This window comes from Centroberyx gerrardi, chromosome 23 (assembly GCF_048128805.1).
Source record: "Centroberyx gerrardi isolate f3 chromosome 23, fCenGer3.hap1.cur.20231027, whole genome shotgun sequence".
Classification (NCBI taxonomy): domain Eukaryota; kingdom Metazoa; phylum Chordata; class Actinopteri; order Beryciformes; family Berycidae; genus Centroberyx; species Centroberyx gerrardi.
The window spans coordinates 20914073-20936980 of NC_136019.1; the positions used below are offsets into that span (position 1 = coordinate 20914073).

Genomic DNA, 22908 nt, shown 5'->3' on the forward strand with positions numbered 1-22908 from the left:
AAAGTCCAACCGCGTGCAAGGCCTTATTTTGTCCATTTTGTTGGTACCTTTTGGATATAATGTAAAGCCTTCCTATTTGTTCATCTGTACTAAAGTAACGCTCACTGATGCAACTTCTTTGGCTGTAAATGGCCATGTCATTCCTAAAAAAAAACACTGCTGTAAAAAAAATTAAAGAGGTTAAAACTGCATCTGGCCCCTCCCTCTATAAGAACAACAATGACAGCAAACATGATAGCTGCTATTGGTCATTCCATATCAAGAAACCTGCAACAGAGAACACTAGATATAAAACTGAAAGCGACACAAGAAGGATGAGATAAAAGTTGTCTCGAGAAACAACACTCTCTGTATTCACTGCAAGACTTTTTAAGGGCAACAGTTAAGGTCAAGCATATATCTAGCATATCAAAACAGTTTTATTATATGATTTTGATTATAACCAATTAAAAAAAATCTAACTTGGTAACTGAAAGTTGATGTTGCTACATAATATTCATGTAACCTTAATAATGAAAGAAAGAGAGAGATGCCAGCATCATTATAATGGTCAAGTTTGTCCCTTGTTTCTAATCTCATCAATTAGGTACTGCAATTAATTCATTAGTTTAGCACAAATTCAATACATTTTATTCCAATGTCCTGTAATACAGCCAAATGGCTCATCTCTAGGACAAAAGTGCTACACAACCCTGGACCAAAAACATAACCAAAAGACAAAAAAAAGTGAATTTAAATGCAACTGATTTACTGGACTTCTCAATACACATTAGGAAGAGAACTGAGTACAGCAATTTGCTGCAATGATAGCTGAGACCCCAGAGATGGGATTTGTTTCCTCATTGTTAGACAACTGAAGCACAGAGAGGTTACAGACAGACTGTGTTCACACTGCGAACAACATGATCAACAAGTCACCAAAGTCCATTCATTTCCTATAGAGCTGAGCCACCAGGGAAACTCGGCCAATGTGTGGATGGTCAAAAAGCTTGTCAGCCGTCAACAGCCAATCAGATTTCTACGCTCTCTTGTTTCCCTACCAATGTGATTTTGTTTCATGAACAATAGCTCCACCTGGCAAAAGTGCAAAATGGATGAGAAGTTGATTACAGCCATTCAAAGCTTCCCAGTTCACTACAACTTTTATTTTAAAGACTACAGGAGTAAACATCTCAAACAATGCTTGGCGAATGATTGCATTCATTGTTCCAGTCAATGGTAAGCTCTTAAGTAAGTTCATTGATTTTTCTCTGTTTATTTTCAATTAATGCTACCTAAGTAGTGCTTGCTAGCTACCTACCTATCATAAAATCAAAACGATTTAATGTTAAGACAGCCAATACCAAAGCAGTGAAAAATATGCAGGAGAGCTCTCCTTTTCTAGATAATCTATGTTCCCCCTGCGCTGTCAATCAGGTCATTAAACGTTGTTAACCCACCACTATTCCTCACACCCACAGCTGAGGTGACATTTTGAGTCACTGTGATGGCAGGGTCCCCCTCGGGTATCCTGGGGGCCACAGAGTCCACAAGATGTTCCAAGCAACTGTTCCAATAATCACATGATCCCTTTCAGCACCAAAGGTCTCCTATGTCATTTTCAACACCCAGCGTCAAACCACCATGAATTGGCAGCTATATCGGGAGGTGAACGTCAGCTGTCCAGCTCAACCTCTGCATGCCCGACTCCACCTACGACCAGGGTTTAACTTTTACTTTGACCAAATACTCTAACAGGTGTACCGTGCAGTTGTTTTTTCTACTTAATACAAGGTCAATTTTTCCCCCCAGTGTTGATTAAACACTTAAAGGTGTTTCAAGTTCACCACAAGCATGTTTGGAGTGGCTCGTTCAAACTTGTTTGGCCAGGTTCTCACCTGGTGGTTTGATAGGAATGAGAACACAATCCCAACCAATTACAGGTAATGACCCCAAAATGCAAGGGTTTATGGGTATAAGGAGATGGATGTTGCCATCTGATAGCCAGCAGTTCCTCATGCTTGGAAAGCCTAGCATAACAAAATTAAGTCTGGGCTGATGCTCATATACAGCTATTTCTTCAATTACGCCAAAGAGCGCAGACAAGTCCATCATGCTTAGTTAAACTTACAGGGACTCGAATCAGATTTGTGACTCTCTTCACTGCCAAAATCTCTAATCTTGTGGGATGACACGTTACCAAAACTCTCTCCAATAAACGAGCAACTTGAGTCGATGTGACTTTTGTTTACAAGAATGGTTTGCTTGTAATTGGGCAGTGTGAACCTCAACAAACCAAATACTAAAATACATTAAGAAAACTTTACCACTATGGTTCAGACCAAAAAAACAAGGGTGATCACACCCTAAAAGACCATTTGAAAACCTGTTGTCAAATCTCATCATTACAAAGACAGATTACATTAACATATTTACTGTTTTTTTGTTATTGTGAACTATTGAACCTTGTAATATTTGCTGTGTGGTCAGCATGATCCCACCCCCCTCCCCCTCCAACCACTGTTATAGGCAACTCACAGACTGCCACTGGTGCACAGCTGACTGGTGCACTTTGTCTTGGTCAGGACCCACACCTCCCCTCTCAGTGAGCGCCACAGTACAATGCATTGTTCAAACTAGGCCACATGAATGGACTTTCCATCTAGCCGACAGCGATGTAGTCCTTTGGCTCTGCACTGGTAAACAAATTCCAAAACAGCTAGTGCTCCAAGAGAACGGCCACAGATGGAAACCAGAGCGAGCACTACTTGATTAGAACCATGAACACTTCAACTGGGCCTTTAACACAGGAGTGGCATTTTGAACATGGTTCAGATAAAGCTGTCAACAACCTTGTTTTCTAATAGGCCACTATTCATGTGCAATCTTCTAAATGAAACATCAGGGGCCTTCCACATCTGATTTATGTAATCTGCTCTCCACAGTAAAGTATGTGGGCTGAGTATCAAATATACCTTAATGAAATAGCAAATACCTCTCCTAAATTGAATAACTGGAGCCTTTGCCAATGTCGCTTTCGAAAATATGCGTAAGTTGCACATTTTTCAGAGAAGTAGGAATGTTAATCCCTTCATTGGTATTCAGTCCTTGAATAAAGCTGAATTAAAATAGTTTTAGTTGGCAAATTTGGTCTTCTCCACTAAATTTACTTTAACAACAACAGGAGTATCCCAAATAAATGACTAGTTCAAGAACGAAGGCATTTTACAGATGGTAACTTCCAGACAGCATATTGCACTTCTGCAACATTACTATCGAAGGACCTGGTATCCGTTATTGATAAAGCATTGCATTGCATGAGCCAAGTCAGATATTTTTGCTAAAGAGCAGACAAGTCAGTAAGAGTTCAAATTCCATAGGGTGCAGTCGTGTCATCTGCCCCTTAGTGATGTAGGGAATAGGTTGGACCCTTGTGTCTAAGATGTGTGATAACCTGTGACTAAGAATACCTTTGCACTTTGTGGTCCAAATAGATACATCTATCCCAATCAGAAAATAATACTTTCTACTTTATTACTGACTACCATTTTACAGATTACTCCAGCCTAGACTTCTAAAATTGTGTTAAAAATTAGAACTCAAAAAGAATCTGAAAATAAAGCAGAACAAAAAAAATAAATAATAATAATAACTAGATGAAAGAAAACCTACTTTTGAATCTCCAGCATAGATGTGAGACATGCACAAAGCCTACAAAGCCATAAGCAGATAGTGGAGTGGTGGGCGAGCGAGCAGCCACAGGCAATGGCGGGCCCAGACCCCTGGGCGGTGGATGATCCCTCCAGTGCCACTCATCCTCCGGGGTGCGGCTGCTACTGGGGCTGGAGGGGGGGCTCAGATACTAGGGCTGGAGGAAGGTAGGACCTCCCCCGGGACACCAACCTGATCCATTTTTAGGTTTCTGCTCTTGTGCGCACAATGTGAACTTGAACTTCTCTCTGCTTTCTTAAAATAAAGTGGCAATCTTGGGATTATCTTGAACCTACAGCGAGTGCCGCTGACCTAAATAATGCTTGCTAGCAGGCGGTAAAGACTGAAATGGATCAGACTGCTGTCATCTGTGGAGACTCGGGTTTTACAGATCTTTAATTTGGATGTGGTAAAGGTTCTGGGGACGGGTAAGAACAGGCAGCAGTGGGTTCTGAAATAGGAAAATAGACTTACTTTGAATCATGCATGTTACCACATGTGCTGCTTATTCAAGTGTAAGCTATTGCCAATTTGTTCTGTTGGAACATGAGGCATATGGCTGTCTAATACAGCATCACCAATAGGTTGAAGGGATCAGTCGCTTCTATGGCAATTGGGCGTGGGCAAATTAATCTTTACACCACATGCTTAGTATACCACAAGTGTAAACAACTGTACAATTTGTGTTGGTTAAGCTTTAGCTGATCAGACTATGGCTGTGCAGAGATTAATGTCGCCACCCACCCCCCAACACTGATTTTTCAAGACTAAAACCAGAGAATGGTTTGTCTCCGGCCATGCACTGAAGCTCCAGGTAGGCCATTTACTCAATGTGGTACGTTTCATCTCCAGTTGGGAGGGTTAAAATAATTACAACTGCCATATGTCGTTGAAAAGGGGAGAAGCTATGCCGCCCTGCTAAGTTACAATTAGTGCAGCCACCGAGGGTCAGCAGCGTTGGAAACAGATGGGATAATGTTACAAGGCTTCTAGGAGGAGGGGCGGGTAAGAGCAGTCGGGTTAGGGGTTGCGCTGGGTTAGGATTGGAATTCATGATGTTGTTGGTTTCTTTGCAAGCCCATTTTTAAAACCGTCTTTGATTTGATCTTACGAGCAGGAGAGGGGCACTAGAAAGAGGGGTGAAGAGAGCATTACAGCAGCAGGCCAGCAAGAGAGAGGTCAGAGGGAGAGAGAGGTAAAGTGGAAGAGAGGGGAGAGAGAGAGCAGGCGAGCAGCGTAAGAGAACCATACACTTGCCTTGAGGAGACTGAATGAGAGATACAGGCGAAGAGGAAAGAAAGGAATCTGAAAAAATAAAAAGGACAGAAGAATGAACATCCTAGAGAGGAAGAATATAACTCCTATCCACTGCACCCCGCCCCTTCCCATTAAAATAAAGACATTAACAATCAGTTAGGTCTATCCAACCTTAACAACTCTACATGCTATACAAAAAACTACTTCAGAAAAAGACCATAAAATACTCACTGTATCTTTTCACCCTTGATGCCCCATGCATATACTCTCCAGATTGACTCCAGTAAACAACCTACAATTATGTTAACACATGCACTTATATTTGCTATGCAGGCAGGACCAAGACAAAAATAGAGAAACTATAACTAATTACATAATTACAAGCATCAAAGGCACTTGTCTTTTTCCGTTTTCAAATCAAAAACGCTTCCCACAATTCAACTATAACCGATCATTGTTTCTTATTTTTCCAATGACATTCTGAAGTACCTCTCCGATGGTTTACTACTTGCCACACCAGATACCAGCTGGGCACCCATAGTTCACCCACTTGATGGGAATTATGTAGCCTTACAACATTTCTGCCTCACTTCTGAATCTCATGTGATTGGGAACACAAAGTCCTCCTTTGTGGAGCGCTATCGCCCAACACTCTCCCATGAGTATCAGGGCAAAGAGGGGGGAGTTACTGGAGTTCACGTCTCCTTTTCCCCTCTTGCAATCGAATGGGTCGGGAATGCCAGGAGAGAACATCTGAAGAATGTCTTTGGTCATGAGTAAGGACTGAGGGCGTGTGTGTGTGTGTGTGTGAGTTTCCGGTTTATCGAGGGAGGTGTGGCTCCTGGAGTTCAGAGACAGGCTGGGCAGGTTGGTGTTGGTGAGCCCTTGCGTTGCAGCATTCCTTCTCTCAGATTCACACCGCCCTTAACCTCTGACACACCACACCTTCACTTTTCAACCACAAGGCAAGCTCTGCATTTCACTTACGTTTCCACATTCGTCAGAGGTTGCAAGTAGTGTGCAAACAGGTGAGCCGCTCCAGTGCAAAAGAAAGCAATATCCCTATGTACATCGCTATTGAAAATACGCACATGGGGGCGTCCTGGTGGCTCAGTGGGCTGGGGCGCGTGCCGTGTCCTGGGTTCGAGTCCGGCCCGGGACCTTTGTCACACGTCATCCCCCTCTCTCTCAGTCATTCCTGTCTCTCTCTACTTTGTACTATATAGCCTAATAACAATTTAAAAAAATAATCATCTAAATAAATAAAAAATATGCACACGCTATGTCATGACTTGACCAAACATGGCAGGAGAAAAGTCGTCGGCTAATTGGATGAAGAATGTATTTCATAATCACTTTTACTGGCCAATTAAGTTTGCACATACAGGGAATTCGACTTGGCGGCTTGCTCCTGTAGATCACATTAAAACGTAACAAAATTATACAAAGAAGTATATAAAAATGTTTTAGCAAAATTTAGTAAATAGGTCTCTTGTGTACAATAATGTGCACATGGTTCTCTGTTAGAAACTAACTGTACTGATGTGAAGCCACAGAAGTCAAAAATAGAAAAGAATGAAATAACAGAATGCAGATCTAGAGAATACTGCACTTACTGAACGCTGCAAGGGAAAAAAGCTGTACACGTGAATTGGAATGGTATAAACAGAGCATAAATGGGTATATATACACACACAACTACACAGACAGCAGTGTTGAGTATATAAGAATAGATGTCCAGTCTGTTTCACTGAACATTTCCAGTGAAAACCTTTTCGTCACAATGCCTGATCGTGGAAATGATCATCTCTGCAGAAGAAGGTCTATCTGGGACAAGGGTTAGACATGGCCTTCATGCAGTAGTAGCTCATATTTCCAACACGAGGGGTCTTCTATGTCAAATCTATCATAGGCAGACATGAGTCGGAAGTCGGTTTGGCTACTGTGTCACCTCGGGCTACTTAGTCCGGGTGAATCCGAAGGTCTCTTAGGGGGGTTGATGGTACAGGGAGGGACTACTGGCATCTCAGTCATGCCTGCCATTTCTGCCCTGTGCTAGAGCTATCCAGTCCTGTCCACCCCTGAGGGCTATTTGCTCTGGTTGCCTTGGTGACTTTAGTGATTATAGTCGGCTCCATCAAAGAATGGGGAGGGGTGAAGGCGGTCTTGGTGGGATAAATGGAGAGAGAGAAGGAAAAAGAACTCCATGTTCTTGCATATATCGAAGGTAGCACAGCCATAACAGCGACTGGCCTCCTGTTAATTTATTAGAATGCTAGTGGATTAGGCTAACCACACCCTGCTGAAAAGGATATGGCAAGAGAAAAAAAAACATGATCTAGCCTAGTCCTGCTTGTAACTCATTGGGCCTCATGCAAGAACATTTTCGTATTTTTATCGTAAATTAACTAAAAATAACTTGTGCTGTTAATGCAGTGTTGTCTGTTGTGCGTTCCCTTACGAAAATCAACTATAGTATTTCTATACATTTTAGATGAATACTAAATAAATATCCCAACAAAGCTAATTCCCTATAGGAATATTATAGTGATACTACAGAAGACAAAAATACCATGATAAGGTCAGTATAAACTCACTATTGAGTACCACAGACACTCTAAGTCCATATCGGAGTATTATAGGAATATTATAGGACTATAGTGATTTGTCGTTAGGGCACAGTCACAGAAATAAAAAAGAAAAAAAGAAATGGCTTGACATGAAATTAGATGCAAAAAGCAAGGCGATCCATGACTATAACAGGAGGGCCAGGAGGAATTCTCCGTTACACAGACAGATGAAAGAATAGGCTTATAGCTGCCATAATTGGCGATATAGCTGTCAGGTGTTCAGCGATGTCGCCCTGGACAGCGACTTGCACCTCAACCTGGTAAGACCTAAAGCCATTTCTCTTTTTAAAGTTTAGATTCACTTGCACCCACATTAACGTTATCAGCTGGAGTAAAATAGCCTAGAAATCAGATTTATCTCCCTCTATAATGTATTTCCCCCAATACAATCTAACCTTGCCTTTGTCTCATCTGAATGTTTGTCAAATAACCTGGCAAATTAGTGTTTTTTGTTTTGTCTTTGTATTGAGCGCACTTATAGGCTACTATGTAACCCAGATGGATAGCCTACTTATGAGATTTTATGCGGCTCTGGTAAAATAAATTACGCACTACCTTCTTTTGAAAAAGCCAACAGTGCTCCCTTGCTATTTTTCCTATGACTATAACCACTGTACTGGTTAATCTCAACATGATTATACATTACTTTACAGAGTCATTTATATATTCAAACTCAACATTTCTTCAAAGTGACAGAGATACAATCCATTAGTCAACAACAAAGTTTTTTTTGCTTTGGAGAACGGCAAGTTGATTGTACGTGACTCGTACAACAGGTCTGGACCACTCGTAAATTTTGTTCGTACCTAAGAGAAAATTCTAAATACGAGAAAATTGGTGAATGCGGCAAGTTCTCGTAAATCGCTCGTACGAGTGATTTACGAACGAATCTGTGCGTACGAGTGGTTCTTGCATGAGGCCCAATCTCTCCAGCCTACACTTTGGCCTGCAACAGGACACAAGCCTATGAGATCAATTTGTGTTAACTAGTGTTACCGTGTTTCACGCTGTGAGCAACACAATCAACAAGTCACCGGAAGTCCATTCATTTCCTACAGAAACTCAGCTGATGTGCGGATGCTCAACAAGCTTGTCGGCTGAGAAACGTTGACCACGGCTGAAATTTTCACGGTCATCAGCTGTCAACAACCAATCAGATTTTCCTGACTCCTTGTTTCCCTACTGATGTGATTTTGTGAACGATAGTTCCGCCTGGCAAGTGCAAAATGGACGTTGATTCCAGCCATTCAAAGCTTCCCAGTTTTCAACAACTTGTATTTGACCCCAGTTGTCTTCCAAGCATAATTTTTGAATCAATGAATAAGCTCTTGAAGTCATTTTTCCTGTTTATTTCCAATTAATGCTACCTATTGGAGCTTGCTACCTAGCTACATTAACTCATCAAAAAGATGTAACGTTATAAAATGCAATATGATTTTCCTATTCAAAACATCTGCAGGAGAGCACCGCACTGATGCAACCTGAGGCTCTCGCACCGCCCACTGTCGGTTAGAATAGAGCGTTCAGCCAGGTTGCTCACAGTGTGGACAAGCAGTTACTGAGTAGAAGTACTGAGGTTATGGCTTTAACCTCGATAAGAGGTGGGAAGTGGCCTGGTGAGACAGTCTGGCTTGTAATACTGGCAATTATATGACCAATAATCATGAATGATAACCCGACAGAAGCCATTTTCTGTCTTCTTCAAAGTCCATGTTTACGTATGGAAACTATGGTTGGACAGAAAGGCAAGCAAATGCAAACATTCAGAGAGGTAATAGATCAAACTGAAAGGTGAGGTTTGATGCCTTAAGCATTATGAATAATGCAAATACTAGAATTTCTAGAAGGAAGGGTGAGCTGAGAGCCAGTTGTAATACTCAATAGTAATTTACATTTACTGAAGAGCTAGCAGATAAGACAACAACCTAGAGCTATTACGAGCTCTACAGAAGTTACTGTTGTTGAAATGTCAGTTGTGATTCTCCTGTGTGCCGGCTCTTCAATGAATTTCAACCATTATCACGCATTAAAACTACCTTTCTGCTTGCTGTAGAATGTTTGAGTCTAATATGTCTGGGTGTGCACCACAGCCATTTACATGTAGGAAACATTTTCCTTGACTGCAAGGACTTACCTAAGACCATTATTAGTACAAAAGACATTGTGTCCAAACAGTTCCTGCAATTGAGATTACACAAGTATGACATTGGAAACAGCATTACAAAGATGGATTCCGAGGCTAACCCGGCCCTGAAAATCTGGTGCAATGTAGTTTCAGAAATTAGGTCTTCATTTTGAAATGTGTCACTTCCTTTGTGGCTAGTGTCACTCATTGTGCCGCTCAAGTGTGTTGGGCTCGGCTGCAGAAAGGAGCTGGAGAGGCAGGCCGGGCCATCTGGTAGCTCACTGGGCATCCGCAGATGGCAAAATACACCAGTAGTGATGACACACTCTTCCTGCCCTTACCTGTCACACTGCTAATGTATTTGGTTTCATGGATTGTTCTGGAGGCTGCAAAGTAGCCTAATGCTGGATTCATGTTACATGAGAATGACTGTCAGAACTCCATGATTCATCTTTTCTGCAGACTTTGGTTGCTCTTGATCAGCTTTTTCACACTTAACACATAAATTTAGTGATGATACATTTGAGTCCATCTTTTACAGCAAACCAAGCACTGCAATGTCAAACACAAGCCAAAAATCCAGCAAGTAGTCGTGTCCTGGCATGGCAATGTAAGAGCTCGCAAAATGACTGATTGATAAAATCCATTAATTTTGTCGGCGTTTTTTAATAAATGTAAGCCTATCATTCCCTATGCTGAACTGCAGATATTTCCTCAGAATTCATAAAGTTAGAAAAACTGTCCATTGCCAAACCCAAACGAGTTCCAAAGTATTTACCATCTGAAAGTTGAGGTGAGCAGTATTTTCTAGAAGGAATCTCATATCTACAGTCTTTCCCATATGACTAAAGTCCAAGTGATGTGTTGAGGTGACTCAGCAGTATTGTAATGGCCAGGGGTCCTGGAGGACACAGGCTGTTTATCTGTCACAGAATGTTCATAACCTGTCATAATCATTCTTTGTGACAAGTTTTGTCAGGCATGACAATAAAATGACTGTCACAAGCATGTTTTCTGGACCGTGCCTTAGAAATTACAGCTCTAGCATGCCAAAACGAATTCTTGACAGAAGCTTTTAAAGAGGTATACCTGTGCTACAACTGTCTGACACCTGTCTTGTGGGATATTTAATACAAACATCATATACAAGGGGGTCACTACTATTCACTATGGCAAAGTCCCTTCATCCAATATCACCACTAAAACTTCTAAACCAGCAGCACTAAAAAGTGGAGCAATGACTGACAAGCTATTATTTGGTAAATGTGATAAATTATTAGACATAGGCACTTACATTATAATTTGGTCAATGTGATAAATCATTAGATGTAGGTCAGCAAAATATAAGCTAATAGAGAACATTGGTCCTTAATGCTCCCTGGTATGACTAGTATCTATTGATTTTTTAGACACGGCTTCCCAATAGATTTCTAGTGATTTTTGCTTGATCTTAGAAAAACTACAAGATCAAATTTGGACTCCCTGAGGCTAAGGTACAGAATGTGCCACACCTTGCCATGCCCAGTTGACGCCCATGATGGGATGAATCAGCATTCTATGAAGCTTGTTATCCATTCAAATAACATGATAAAGCTTTGAAAATACATCTTAAATAGATCTCATCTAATGGCTGATTGAGCCATGGAGTTTACATCAGATAGCTGTACAAACGCAGATGGTCGCCCTGCCCCTCCCTAATACACAATAACTTGTCAATAAGGCCCTGGCAGACAACAGTGTCTCTCTTTGTTTTAATAGACTCCTTTAGACTGCAGTAAACCTGGATAAAATGGAAAAAAAAGAAGACATAATCGAACTCCTCGGCATTTAGTCCGCAGAAAAAAACGGACGGTGGGGAAGCTAATTATGGCGTGAGGTTTTGTTCTGGGGTTGTATGCCATTAAGACACCGACACAAAATGGGCAACGCGCCTTTAAGAGGTCCTCCCTTCATTGGCCGTTGCCCAGTAACAATGCATCTGCAGTGCAGAACACCGCAACATGTAGCCCCGATAACGTCCCGTTACGCCACACTGTATTCCAAAATCTTGTTATTTAAGGTTTCATTGCTTATCGAAAAACATACACACCTCGCACAGCATGCGTTAAGACTTTTTCTGAATCAGTAGGATCCACTCTTAAATTCGGTATACATCCAATACACTAAGCAGCATTTATTTAAATGAAATTTTACTTTATTAATTGGTTCCCTGTTATTCTGACAGTCTTCTTCCGCCAAATAACACAGTGGTGCGTTTCTAAAAGTTGGGAATTTATTGCTGCTTGGTTGACCATTTGTCGGCCGAATTTTCCAGAAGACACTGAGGATTCATAAATTGTCCTAAGTCATGTTCTACCACGTATGTATCCTTGCCGATAATGAAAAGCAACATTAAACTGGCCGACTTTTGAATGGAGTTTGGCATGACGTTCTTTCCATACAAGAGAACGTTATGTGTCGGGGTTAAGGCTACACAAGGCCTGACTGGTACCCGTGTGTCCAAGTTCACCACCACAGGTGTCTCCCATACTAACCGACGTAGGCTAGTAACAACTACATGAAAGTCCTAAACGCTACAAAAAAAAGACTGAATAAAAGAAAGGAGTTTTTGCGTAACAATGGGAACAATTCTTCATTGTATTGTCGCCTCTCGCGGATGATTGACATGAGGCAGACATATTCAAACATTAAGACGTCTTTAAAGACGTATCATGTATATTAGTGATTATCGATTTAATTAAAGCTTACGCTATTACTTACCGGATAGCTTTGAGTCTTTGGCAGCAGAATTCTGTCCATCGGCAAACCCCTGCGACGATGATATCTGGGCGGACTGAGTCATTGGATCCATTTTTTTCAAACTATAGTTTCAAAAAACTGCACAAAGGCGATGAAATTGATGTCGTTACACTTGATATTCTCCTGTCCTGTCCTTTGAAAATGTGTTTTTCGTCTGACTTTCCTCCTATTTCCCCAAGAGCGGGACGCAGCGTTACACGGCTCTGCACCTTAACACGCAACGTCCGAGCACTGAGAGACAAGCCAGCGATGGAGGGAGAAACAAGAGAAACAAGGCGGACCCTGGAGGAGAAAAAAAACATGTCGCGCTGTGATGCTGCCTCCATGGTCTCCTCTTAAACTCCAACTTTCCATATCCAACTTCGGTAATACGACTTGTCTGCGCGTTCCAGTGCTTTCGATCAGAAACAGTCATAACAGTAGTCAAAATAGATCTGTAATAAAATAAAGGTATTTTTTGGTGGTTGCTGCTTTCTTATAGAAATCAAAGGGCATGATCACTTTGTTGGGTTGTTCATGAGGGCTCAACTCTTAATTCAGATATTTCCGATAGCACTTGAAGGCAGCAAGAGGTTGACGTTCACTTACTTAAAGGGATATTCCTGAACACAAACACCTGACCTACTCTGGAAAAAGTAGAATTTTGTATTTCTTACATCAACTATTCTGACATCACCAACTATTATATCATTGGCAGCTTGAACTGAATTAATTTGGAGGGGAAAGTGACAGACATTTTATTTTCAGAATTAGTGTCAGCTACCAAAACAATCCTCAATTAAGGCCCTAGTCGACGTTTTAGTGGAGCATTATTGAAAAATGTTGAAAGAACGTCGTGTTGTATTAATGTTTAAAGAATGACAATATTTTTGGTTTAAGAACAAATTTAACACGTTTAATTTGGAAATGTAGGCTATACATTTATTGATAGTTATATAGGCTACTATTGTATAGTAGAAGCCTGCATGTTTTCAAACCAAATAATTTGGTAGATCAATATGGTTTGAATGTGCAAACTGTCGTTTGCTGGTTTTGATCATTTACATTTTGTAATTTTTGTATACTGCTTTGGCAGTAACGTTATTGTTTGGGATAAACATTCATATCAATAAAGTAATTCAATTGTGTTGAATAATGATGAAGATGTAACAAGTCAGTTACACTGATTCTATTTTTTTATGTATCTTTTTTAATTGAATAATTTTACTGTGGCCCGTTTTCCATTATGTAATGTTTACCTTTGTTCCATTTTGTAACAATGTATCAATGTCACGCTACCATGCCGCCCTCTGCTGGGGATGTTTACCAAAATATCCGATGGACTACATTTCCCAACATGCATGTGAGGGAAGCGTAAGCGCAGGGTTGTAGATCTAAAACGAATGGAGATTGGCCTATTAGCGTTCAACCACAACCGACGTATTGTTATGAAATCTGGTCTATTACGCAAATATATACACTTACAACGTACTCCAACTGGTTTTCGAGCTGTCTGAACTGCGCGGCAAAAGAAGGGGGACACAAACAAAAACATGTGGCTGCGGCTGTGAGAGAGCGGGTATGTAATATCCTATCTAACACACTGGTCAAAATTTATGCTGCTGAGAGCTTAGAATGACTCATAAATGTTTGATATTGAGACTCCATAAACTTGTTGAGCTAGCCGGGTTAACGTTATCCAAAAGTGTTAAGGTTAGCTACCCAACAAGCTAACTAGCAGCTTGTTAGCTAACCCCTGACAACAGTCGTTACCCAGCCAGCTGGCTTGTTTGTTGCCGTGCCTGCTTTATTTTCTAGCTATTCTATTTCAGTATTAAATCTCACGACTTGGAATTATTTACAAGTCAGTACTTCTACTCATTCAGCAAGCTAACCTTAACAAGCCCACTTAGCTAGTCAAGTTAGCTAGTTAGCCGACGTCAGCCAACCAGGCTAGCTAACAAATGCACTCACAGAGAGTGTGCAGGACCTGGCCGAAATGTTTCAGCCTTTATGCCCAAAATGGATATACCCTTTCCATTTCTCAGGTGGCGTTTATATTTAAGTGTATTCATCGCTACGCCAAACCTTATACAACTAATATCTGTATCTTCGCCTTAGAGCTGCGTATGTAGCAGTAGCAGTAGCAGTGCCCCGCCCACTAAGCGCCAGACAGTTCATGTTAATGCTGTTGATGTAACAAACATTACACAACAAGAGCAGCCTAGTCGTGGGTCAAAGTCTCAGAGGAGGACGTGTGTGGATATTTTTCTAACATCAGGTAGTCCACATGATGAGGACGAATCGATTTTTGGTGAGAATTTAAACTGAAAGTGTGTTAGTCCCGATACCTCTATTCATAGAAAAGATAACGGTACGCCAAAGTCCATTCAAAAATCTGACAGTTATATGTTGCCTTGCTTATCGGCAAAAGTTCACACGTGGCAGAGCATGATTTAAGACCTTTTACAAGTCGTTAGGATCTACTGGTAAATTCGGCGTACATGTGATCTACCAGGCAGATGTTAAATTAATTAAATTTCTACTTTTCTGTACACTACCACCCAGAATGATGTGTTTTTGTGGAAGAAGATGGTGGTAATAACGGACAAGTCAATTCTAAAGATTGGACTTTTATTTACATAACAGCTTCTGGGTGGATTAGATAAATTTAATTTATCAGTGGAACCATATCATCATCATATTTTACAAGGTATGTAACATTTGCTGATAAGGAAGGCAATGTTAAATTAACATATTTTTGAACTGGAGTGTAGTATGGCATCCTCTCCATACAAGACAGAATTAAATGTATGAAGGCTAATATGATATTTAAATTGAGCTCACTGGTCTGTAACATTCAGCACTGCAGGTGAGGAGAACACCCATACATTGGACTTTTGAGTGACAGTCAACAATATGGGGCTGCATTCGGCCCAGAAGAAGCACTTTCCCCTGCGGGGGATCGACGGGGTGGTTCAGCTGTTCGATGCTGAGCTCCGGAAACCTGAGCCAGACCTGGCCCTCCTTTCCTTAGTCCTGGGATTTGTCGAGCACTTCCTGGCCGTGAACCGGGTCATCCCCATAAACGTTCCCGGGGTGCGGTTCGAACCGCTCGAGCCAGACTGTCCCAACTCCTGCTTTCCCACAGTGGAGCTGGGGATGATCTCCGCACTGCACGAGCGCTTCACGGCCCAGATCCGCGGGGCGGTGGACCTGTCCCAGTACCGGCGGATCGCCGGAGGGTCCAGCAGGGAACTGGTTAAGAAAGTGTCGGACGTCATCTGGAACAGTCTGAGTCGCTCTTACTTCAAGGACCGGGCTCACATCCAGTCTCTCTTCAGCCTCATCACTGGTACGGCATTACACATAACAGTATATAATATGGCTGAGGACATCAAGTTGTTTGGTGTGGTAGATAGTGATTATTGTGATTATAGGGTTCCGTATTTGGATTGATTCAATATCTTTAAGTTTGACAATTTTCATGCCAAGAAATTGTAAAATTCAGTATTTTTTTCCAAAATATTTTATTCTTGTCAGGGTTGAAAATCATCTGAAGCAGAATTTAGACCATCATGGGATTCTAACTTACTAACCATACTTGGATGTAGATAGTCATTACAATTGTTGTTGTCAAATTTATTTAACTCCTTATTTCTTAAATTTGACCCAGGCACGAAGCTGGACAGCTCTGGCGTGGCGTTTGCGGTGGTGGCCGCCTGCCAGGTGCTGGGGCTGAAGGACGTCCACCTGGCTCTGTCCGAGGACCACGCCTGGGTGATCTTCGGCAAGAACGGCGAGGAGACGGCCGAGGTTACCTGGCACGGGAAAGGCAACGAGGACCGACGGGGACAAACAGTCACGGCGGGAGTCAGCGAGAGGGTGAGGCACGCTTCGTCTCTCTGAAATAATAAAACGCTATGAAGTGCTTTCTCAACACTTGAAGAAATGCTCAAACATAATACAAACTTTAGACTACAAAATGGCAACCAAACATACAAGAGGTTTGTCAGAACTGATACAAGTGCCAGATACTTTATTATGTAGATCGGCCGATATAAGTACTGATGTAAGTATTACTCAATTTACAATTATTCATGCAACCTCATATTGGCCAGTTATAAAACAATTACTGGAATAAGTGCATCAATTGCATTTATTTATTTAATCAAATTATGCTCTGACCATTGTACAATATTCCTCAGTCAAATAAAAGAAAAATCATGATAATGAAATAGAAAATAGGCTGCATAACATGGGCTAGAAGATATAACTTCTCTTTATTTTGCACTGATCAAACATAAAATAATATAGAATAGGTTAACAGATAAAGAATAAAGAAACAATATAAAAGAATCTTTGCGATTAATCAATTCAGCCATGTGTTTGAATAAAATATACTTATCCAGCAATTTGAATAAAATACTTCAAGAGTAAAGATTAAAATCATTTACATTAGCCTCCACCCATATTCGCCATCAGTCAAGAAAATATTCAAAAGTTTAGGTTGTATTATTATAATATGTTTTAATTCGCACAGAATTATGGGAAATTCAAATAAAGAAATTAGAGGGAGGATAATGGTGGAACTGAGGTGATTCCCCTCCCCTGAGTGCGGAGGAGGGAACATAAAAGCTCAAAAATGAGATTCAGCCATGGTGCAACTTTCATATTGAGGCAGGAAGTGTATTGTTAGTCCCGCCCTCCTCAAGTTCCAACCCCAACACTTGTCACTCATCTTGAGCTGTCTACCTTGAAACAGCATCTAGGCTGAGACTGAGGTAACTGGCAAACGTAGCCAATCTGCAATAAAACGGGGGGATTTAGGCATGAACATTGATCACCCATTTACCCGGCCCGCCTGTGTTGGTGTTTCCCTCAGAGCTGGCTGTACCTGAAGGGCTCCTATATGAAATGTAACAGAAACATGGAGGTGGCCTTCATGGTCTGTGCCATCAACCCCTCACTGGACCTGCACACTGACAGCTCAGAGCTACTACAGCTGCAACAGGTGAACACTGACCGCTCATAGCATACAGTAGAATGTGATATACATCTATTTTTTCTTCCCTCTTTGCAGAAGCAATGAATGAAGTAAATACGCTATGTATTTTACACATTGTGTATATAACCTGTAAATTCACATATTTCTCATATTCCCATATTGGTTGTTATTTGTCATATATTGCATATATCTGTCATTTTTCTCATTTTCATTTTTGGTGTACTTGCATTCATTTTCATGCATTTTTCTTTTCTTGGTATTTTTCACTGAATTTATTTTGCACACCCTCATAAAGTTGTAATCCACATTTTTTCATGCTTATCGCTCATGCTTTTCTACTTAATATGTTCTTGATATATTCAGGAGAATTCATGCGGTTGCATTATATTTGATACTGCCAATTTGCTCTTTTCTTATTTATAATCTAATTTCCTCTGCTGTATCCTGATACTATTTTGCTGCTGCAGCGATCCAGTTTTACCCACAGAGATCGTCTTACACAAACACCAGGGCTGACCGCAATAATCAGTCACCAAGAAATAATGCATGGGATGAATGTTATATTTGAATGATGGAAGCTGTGTAATACATCATCGACACTGACCTGTAACCTGCAGCACTAGGACGTCTTTGTGGGATGTTTTTTTTCTGATCTGTCTCTTCTCACTCTTGATCTCTTGATTTCTTCTTCTTTCTTTTGTTTTGTGCATGGTAAAACAGAAACTGCTCTGGTTGCTCTATGAACGAGGAGACCTGGACAGGTGAGAGTTTGTGAAGTTGGTAAGGAATGAGATGTGTGTGATAGAATGTGCTTTGTTTGTCTCTGCCCATAAGGTCGTCGTCGGACATTTGATTCTTTCTGAAATTAATTCAATACAGTCTCTTTGTAGTCCTAAGCCTCCTTCTGTATTGTGTTCTAGATATCCCATGGCCATGGGCACTCTGGCAGACCTTGAGGACCAGGATCCCATCCCAGGCAAGGAGAACCCCCTCAAAATCCACCTCAAAGTAAGTCTGTACAACAGTATTCCCCAAGTCATGCCACGCTTAATTGGTGAATATTGATTGGCTACGAATTGGGTATGAATGCTTAGTTCAGTAAGTTTCTTCTCTCTGTTTTTTCTAAATTGTCAGATAATGTTAATTTTTATTCTGTGCTGATTTGTTCTTTCCCAGGCTGTGAGTTCTGCTCAGAAGCACTACAACAACGAGCACATCTACCCCTTCATGTACCTGGCCGGTTTCCACTACAGGCATCGGGACGTCCAGGAGGCACTTAGGGCCTGGGCAGAGGCAGCTCAGGTCATGCAGGAGTGAGTTAACACCGACTGCTTGTTCACACATGTGCGGATTTATTCTGACCGATTGTGGGCGGGGCCAGAGGCTCTGATTGCATCTATGTAGCAATCTTCAAAGTCAAGTCAACTGACAGTGAACGGATCGAACCCCTGATGGTTTTCAGGCAACAGTGTTGTTATATATTCTCTTAAATAAACCCCAGCTTCAGTTGTTATTTCACTACACTAACACAAGATGGCAGCGAATGCACATCTGATTCTGATTACTGATATTATCACTTGGAGCTGTCAAACGAGCAGCAAGATGACAAAGTGCATTTATCAGGCTTCCTGTATTTACTTCCCTAAACTGTGACATGATGCATGCATTTATCTCTGGTTGAGACTGTGTAGAGTAATGACTTTCTTTTCTGAAAGACTGACTGTCATATTCCCACCTCGGTGAAGCACAGTCCCAGTTTTGTAGCGCAGGGTGTGGTTTGCCCGAGGCTCGGCCAGGAAGCGTCCTTCAGCTCTCCATCCTCGGCTTTTCCTCCTCCTGGGGACAGGCGGCCCGCTCTCTCCTCCCCTTTAAACACACTGTTCATGTTCTCCACGAGCCACAGCTAAAAATACCAGCACTGACCGACCAGACGACAGGGAAAAATCCAGGCGAAACCCTCACATTCCCTCCCCGTCCATCAGCTTCCTTTTCCTGTCCCCACCATTGTTCCTCAGTTGCAGCTCGCCCTCTGCTCAGCATCGAGAAAAAGGGAAATGGTGTGCGGTGTATACATAACGGTGGATTCTGTTTAGAGTATATGCAGCAAAGTTCATTTCTCGGTATGTCTGGGCTGTTGTAATGGCGCGTTCTAAAGCTGCTGCGAGGGTTTTGACTAAAGCCGTAGGTCGTAGGTCCCACAGTTCCAGAATTCCTCTGTTCACCCATTGGCCAGGCCCTGACTTGCATAGAGTTGTTGTGTCCTCACTCAGGTCCTCTGAGCAGGCAAAACCTTAAAACAGAAGGTGATGGTGCCAGGCTTTCTGTCCGGCATTCTCTTAATCTGATGCTCTCTGCATTTATGATATGGCTGGTTGAGCAATTATTCAGTAGATGGAAAGAAACATGCTTCGTCACTGCCCATGATTACCAGTCTTTTCTCTTCTTTTGCCCCCGCTCCGCCCTCCAGCTATAACTATTTCCGTGAGGACGAAGAGATCTACAAAGAGTTTTTCGACATCGCCAACGACGTTATCCCCACCTTGCTGAAAGAGACGGCCACTGCCGCTGAAAGTGCCGGGGAGGGGGGAGAGGGAGGCGAAGGAGCCGACAAGGTAACCCATTCCAGTACTGTAGCAGATGAAACTTTTGACCCCACCCTCCCCTATTGGCCTCTCCTGAAAAATCACATCGGTTGCAGTCAGTCTCGTTCACCTGTTTGATAGATTATATCGTCTCTCTCTGTCTCTCTACCCCCCTCTCTCTCTCTCAGGACCAGCCCAAGCAGGCTGCAGCCTTCTCAGCCCTCCAGGACCCAGAATGCTTTGCCCACCTGCTGCGCTTCTATGACGGCATCTGCAAATGGGAGGAGGGCAGTCCCACGCCGGTCCTGCACGTCGGCTGGGCCACCTACCTGGTCCAGTCTCTCAGCCGCTTTGATGCCCAGGTGAGAAACCCAGAATAGCTCTGCCTTTGAACATCAAAAACAGCTACAACCAACCATTACATCAAAGGTATTTGAACAGAATAATAACATTTATAATAACCTTTATTTATCGAGTACTACTAAATACAAACAGGCACACACACAGACTAATTGAAACAATAAAAACAAAATTTGGACTATTCAAATAAAAGCAAGCCTAAGAAAAGTGACTTTTTAAAGGAGTTGACTGACACACCTATTCCAACTCAACATTTGGCAGCTAATATCGAAAAATTAGGTCACGTTTTGATCAGATTGCCCCCTTCTTGCGTATGAAGGTCATTTTTTAATCCTGCCCCACAAAATCTGGTTGCTGGGGTCAGGGACATTCATCAGACAGGCTCTTCTCTCAGCATAGAAATGATTTCAGACTCTCAGGGTTTAGTGACGTTTTTCACACCCTAGGATGTCTAAAATAGTCACTACCTGTAATGGATGGAGCAGAGTGGATTCACTCTGCTGGTTAAGACGGCTGTACAGTATTTAAGATGTGATGACAGGATTGGGTAAGAGCAGTGCTAATGAGTGTGTTGTATGCTATACCTATCAAATGAAGTGTTAAAGTGAAAAGGAGTTCTTACTGTGTTTTGACCTTCCATTCTCATACTGGTCATCTTGCATATTCACGTCTGCTTCAAAAGGTGCGTCAGAAGGTGTCGATCATCACCAAGGAGCCGGAGTCCCAGGACGACGACGACCAGTCGAGCGACGACCCGCGGGAGGGCCGCCGACGAGGCCCCAGAAGGGAGTCCAAGCTGGACGAGCAGAGCCCCCCTCACCCCTCTGCTCCCGTTCCACCAGCCTCCGCCTCGCCCCCCACCCAGCCGCCAGCCCAGCCCAAGAAGGCTGGCGAGGTCGGGGGTCGCCGACGCTCCTCCCAGGGCCTGCGGGCCGGAGACGGCGACGGAAAAGCCAAGTCGCCCAGCCCAGACCCGTCGTCCTCGCCCCCGTCCCAGCAGCAGGCGCCCCCCTCCTCCGCCGCCGGCCCGGTGGTGGCCTTTCAGAGCGAAAAGATGAAGGGCATGAAGGAGCTGCTGTGCGCGGCCAAGGTGAACTCCAGCGCCATCAAGCTGCAGCTCACTGCCCAGTCACAGGTACAGATGAAGAGGCAGAAGAGCACGCCGGCGGGGGATTACTCCATGTCCTTCATGAAGCGGCAGCGCAAATCGCTCTAGCCTTTTTTTTTGTGATTGTCATAGGAGGAGTTGTTTAAGACTTTGGTAGGACATTGTTCCGTTGTACTGTGAAAGGCAACGCAGACACACGAAAAAACACATCCACCTCGCTTTTTGTTTGTGAACGTTTTTGCCAGTGTTTTCATCCAGAAGTTCCTTTCAGTCATAAGCCTCATAATTCCTCGCAATATATTTTCCTCGCACAGATGATCTTGAGTCGAGTCGAACATCACATATCAAGTTTGAACTGAAGTAATGGCCGTTTCATCTTTGTAATTCAATAATTACCGTGATATTATTTTCTGGGTACCTTTGCCTCATTCATGGTTGATTGTGAACATTCAGTCATGATTAATTTGTGGTTTAAATGGGCAGGCAATTGCACACTAACTATTGAATTCTCATTGACATGTAAGTGGATGTTTTGAAGTTCTGGAAGCCAAAGTAATGGGGATTATCAGCAACATGACACTTGGAATACATTGTTTACGTGTTAAGTGTGTAAATATCACATTGTACCATTCTGAACCATTCAGTTTGTCCTCCACTCATCAGTTGACTGAAGCCTTTGGAAGTGATTTATTTAGGATAGTTACCATGTAACATTGTCCACTTCTGCTCTATCGACAGCTTATCTCTCGCTAGCTATATGTTGCCTTACTTTGCCTTTGTTATTTTCTAATGTAGGTGGCCTTTAGTTTGGAGAATAGCTGAGGTAGGCCTATTTCTAATGATTAGAGAAGACCAGAAAGACCATGCACTGTTGAAAGGGAACCACTTTAGGTGGCCCTGCTGCGTTGTATTTGCTTGATAACTTGTGTTTTTGTTTGTTTTTTTTGTATCTGCAAGTAATAAAGACCTGACGAAAATGTAATGTGATGGAGTCTACTTTTGTATAGCACACATAGGGGGGGCAGTAAGGCACTGGGTTCACAGGTGTTTGAACTGAAGTGGAGGCTTTACACTGCAAAAAATGTCCCAGCAAAATGAAGAATAGTGGAATTTTACTATTGGCTTGAAATTATCTCAGTTAGAGAATGTATAGGAATGCATTCCTGGTTTTCACTTTCACCACTACTATCTCCACATGTACAGTATAGACAGTCTATATAGTTCAATACTAAACAACTAAAAAGCCCATATGGATCACTGGGACTAAATCTGATCAAATGGGAGTCTGTGGCTCAAATGTGTGTCTATCTGTAGTTGCGTGACAAAGTATTTGAGAACCACCTTAAGTATTGAGTTTTCAAATTGAACTT

At 42.2% G+C, this 22908-nt stretch overlaps 2 protein-coding genes across 4 annotated transcripts in view; one reads left to right on the forward strand and one right to left on the reverse strand.

Moving 5' to 3' along the window:
• The window catches only part of rtn3 (reticulon 3), a 29228-nt gene extending 16493 nt beyond the window's left edge, over positions 1–12735 (reverse strand). Inside the window, exons 1-2 of one of the 2 annotated variants that reach the window (XM_071926058.2) lie at positions 12463–12735; positions 4948–4995 (exon numbers count right to left, since the gene is read on the reverse strand). In XM_071926058.2, coding sequence (XP_071782159.2) covers positions 4948–4995; positions 12463–12553 — 139 coding nt within the window. In that variant the 5' untranslated portion in view covers positions 12554–12735. The remainder of the gene's footprint in view (positions 1–4947; positions 4996–12462) is intronic. The other variant, XM_071926060.2, reaches the window with a different exon arrangement.
• Positions 12736–13986: 1251 nt separating this feature from the next.
• men1 (multiple endocrine neoplasia I) lies at positions 13987–22520 on the forward strand. Of its 2 annotated transcripts, none has more exons than XM_071926104.2 (10): positions 13987–14059; positions 15345–15835; positions 16157–16365; positions 17366–17494; positions 18209–18249; positions 18409–18496; positions 18665–18801; positions 19956–20100; positions 20259–20432; positions 21113–22520. In XM_071926104.2, the coding sequence occupies exons 2-10, from the start codon at positions 15400–15402 to the stop codon at positions 21644–21646; spliced, it is 1893 nt and encodes a 630-aa protein (XP_071782205.2). In that variant the 5' UTR covers positions 13987–14059; positions 15345–15399; the 3' UTR covers positions 21647–22520. The 2 variants fall into 2 exon arrangements, with proteins under 2 accessions (XP_071782205.2, XP_078137967.1); XM_078281841.1 differs by having other exon boundaries at positions 14009–14059; positions 15353–15835.
• The last annotated feature ends 388 nt before the right edge of the window (positions 22521–22908 follow it).

Excerpts from the sequence above, each read along its gene's own strand:
- men1 (XM_071926104.2), top strand. The coding sequence starts at position 15,400 with ATGGGGCTGCATTCGGCCCAGAAGAAGCACTTTCCCCTGCGGGGGATC. Across the intron at positions 18,802-19,955 it reads GCAGCTCAGGTCATGCAGGA|CTATAACTATTTCCGTGAGG; the intron begins GTGAGTTAACAC and ends TCCGCCCTCCAG. Across the intron at positions 20,433-21,112 it reads TCAGCCGCTTTGATGCCCAG|GTGCGTCAGAAGGTGTCGAT; the intron begins GTGAGAAACCCA and ends CTGCTTCAAAAG.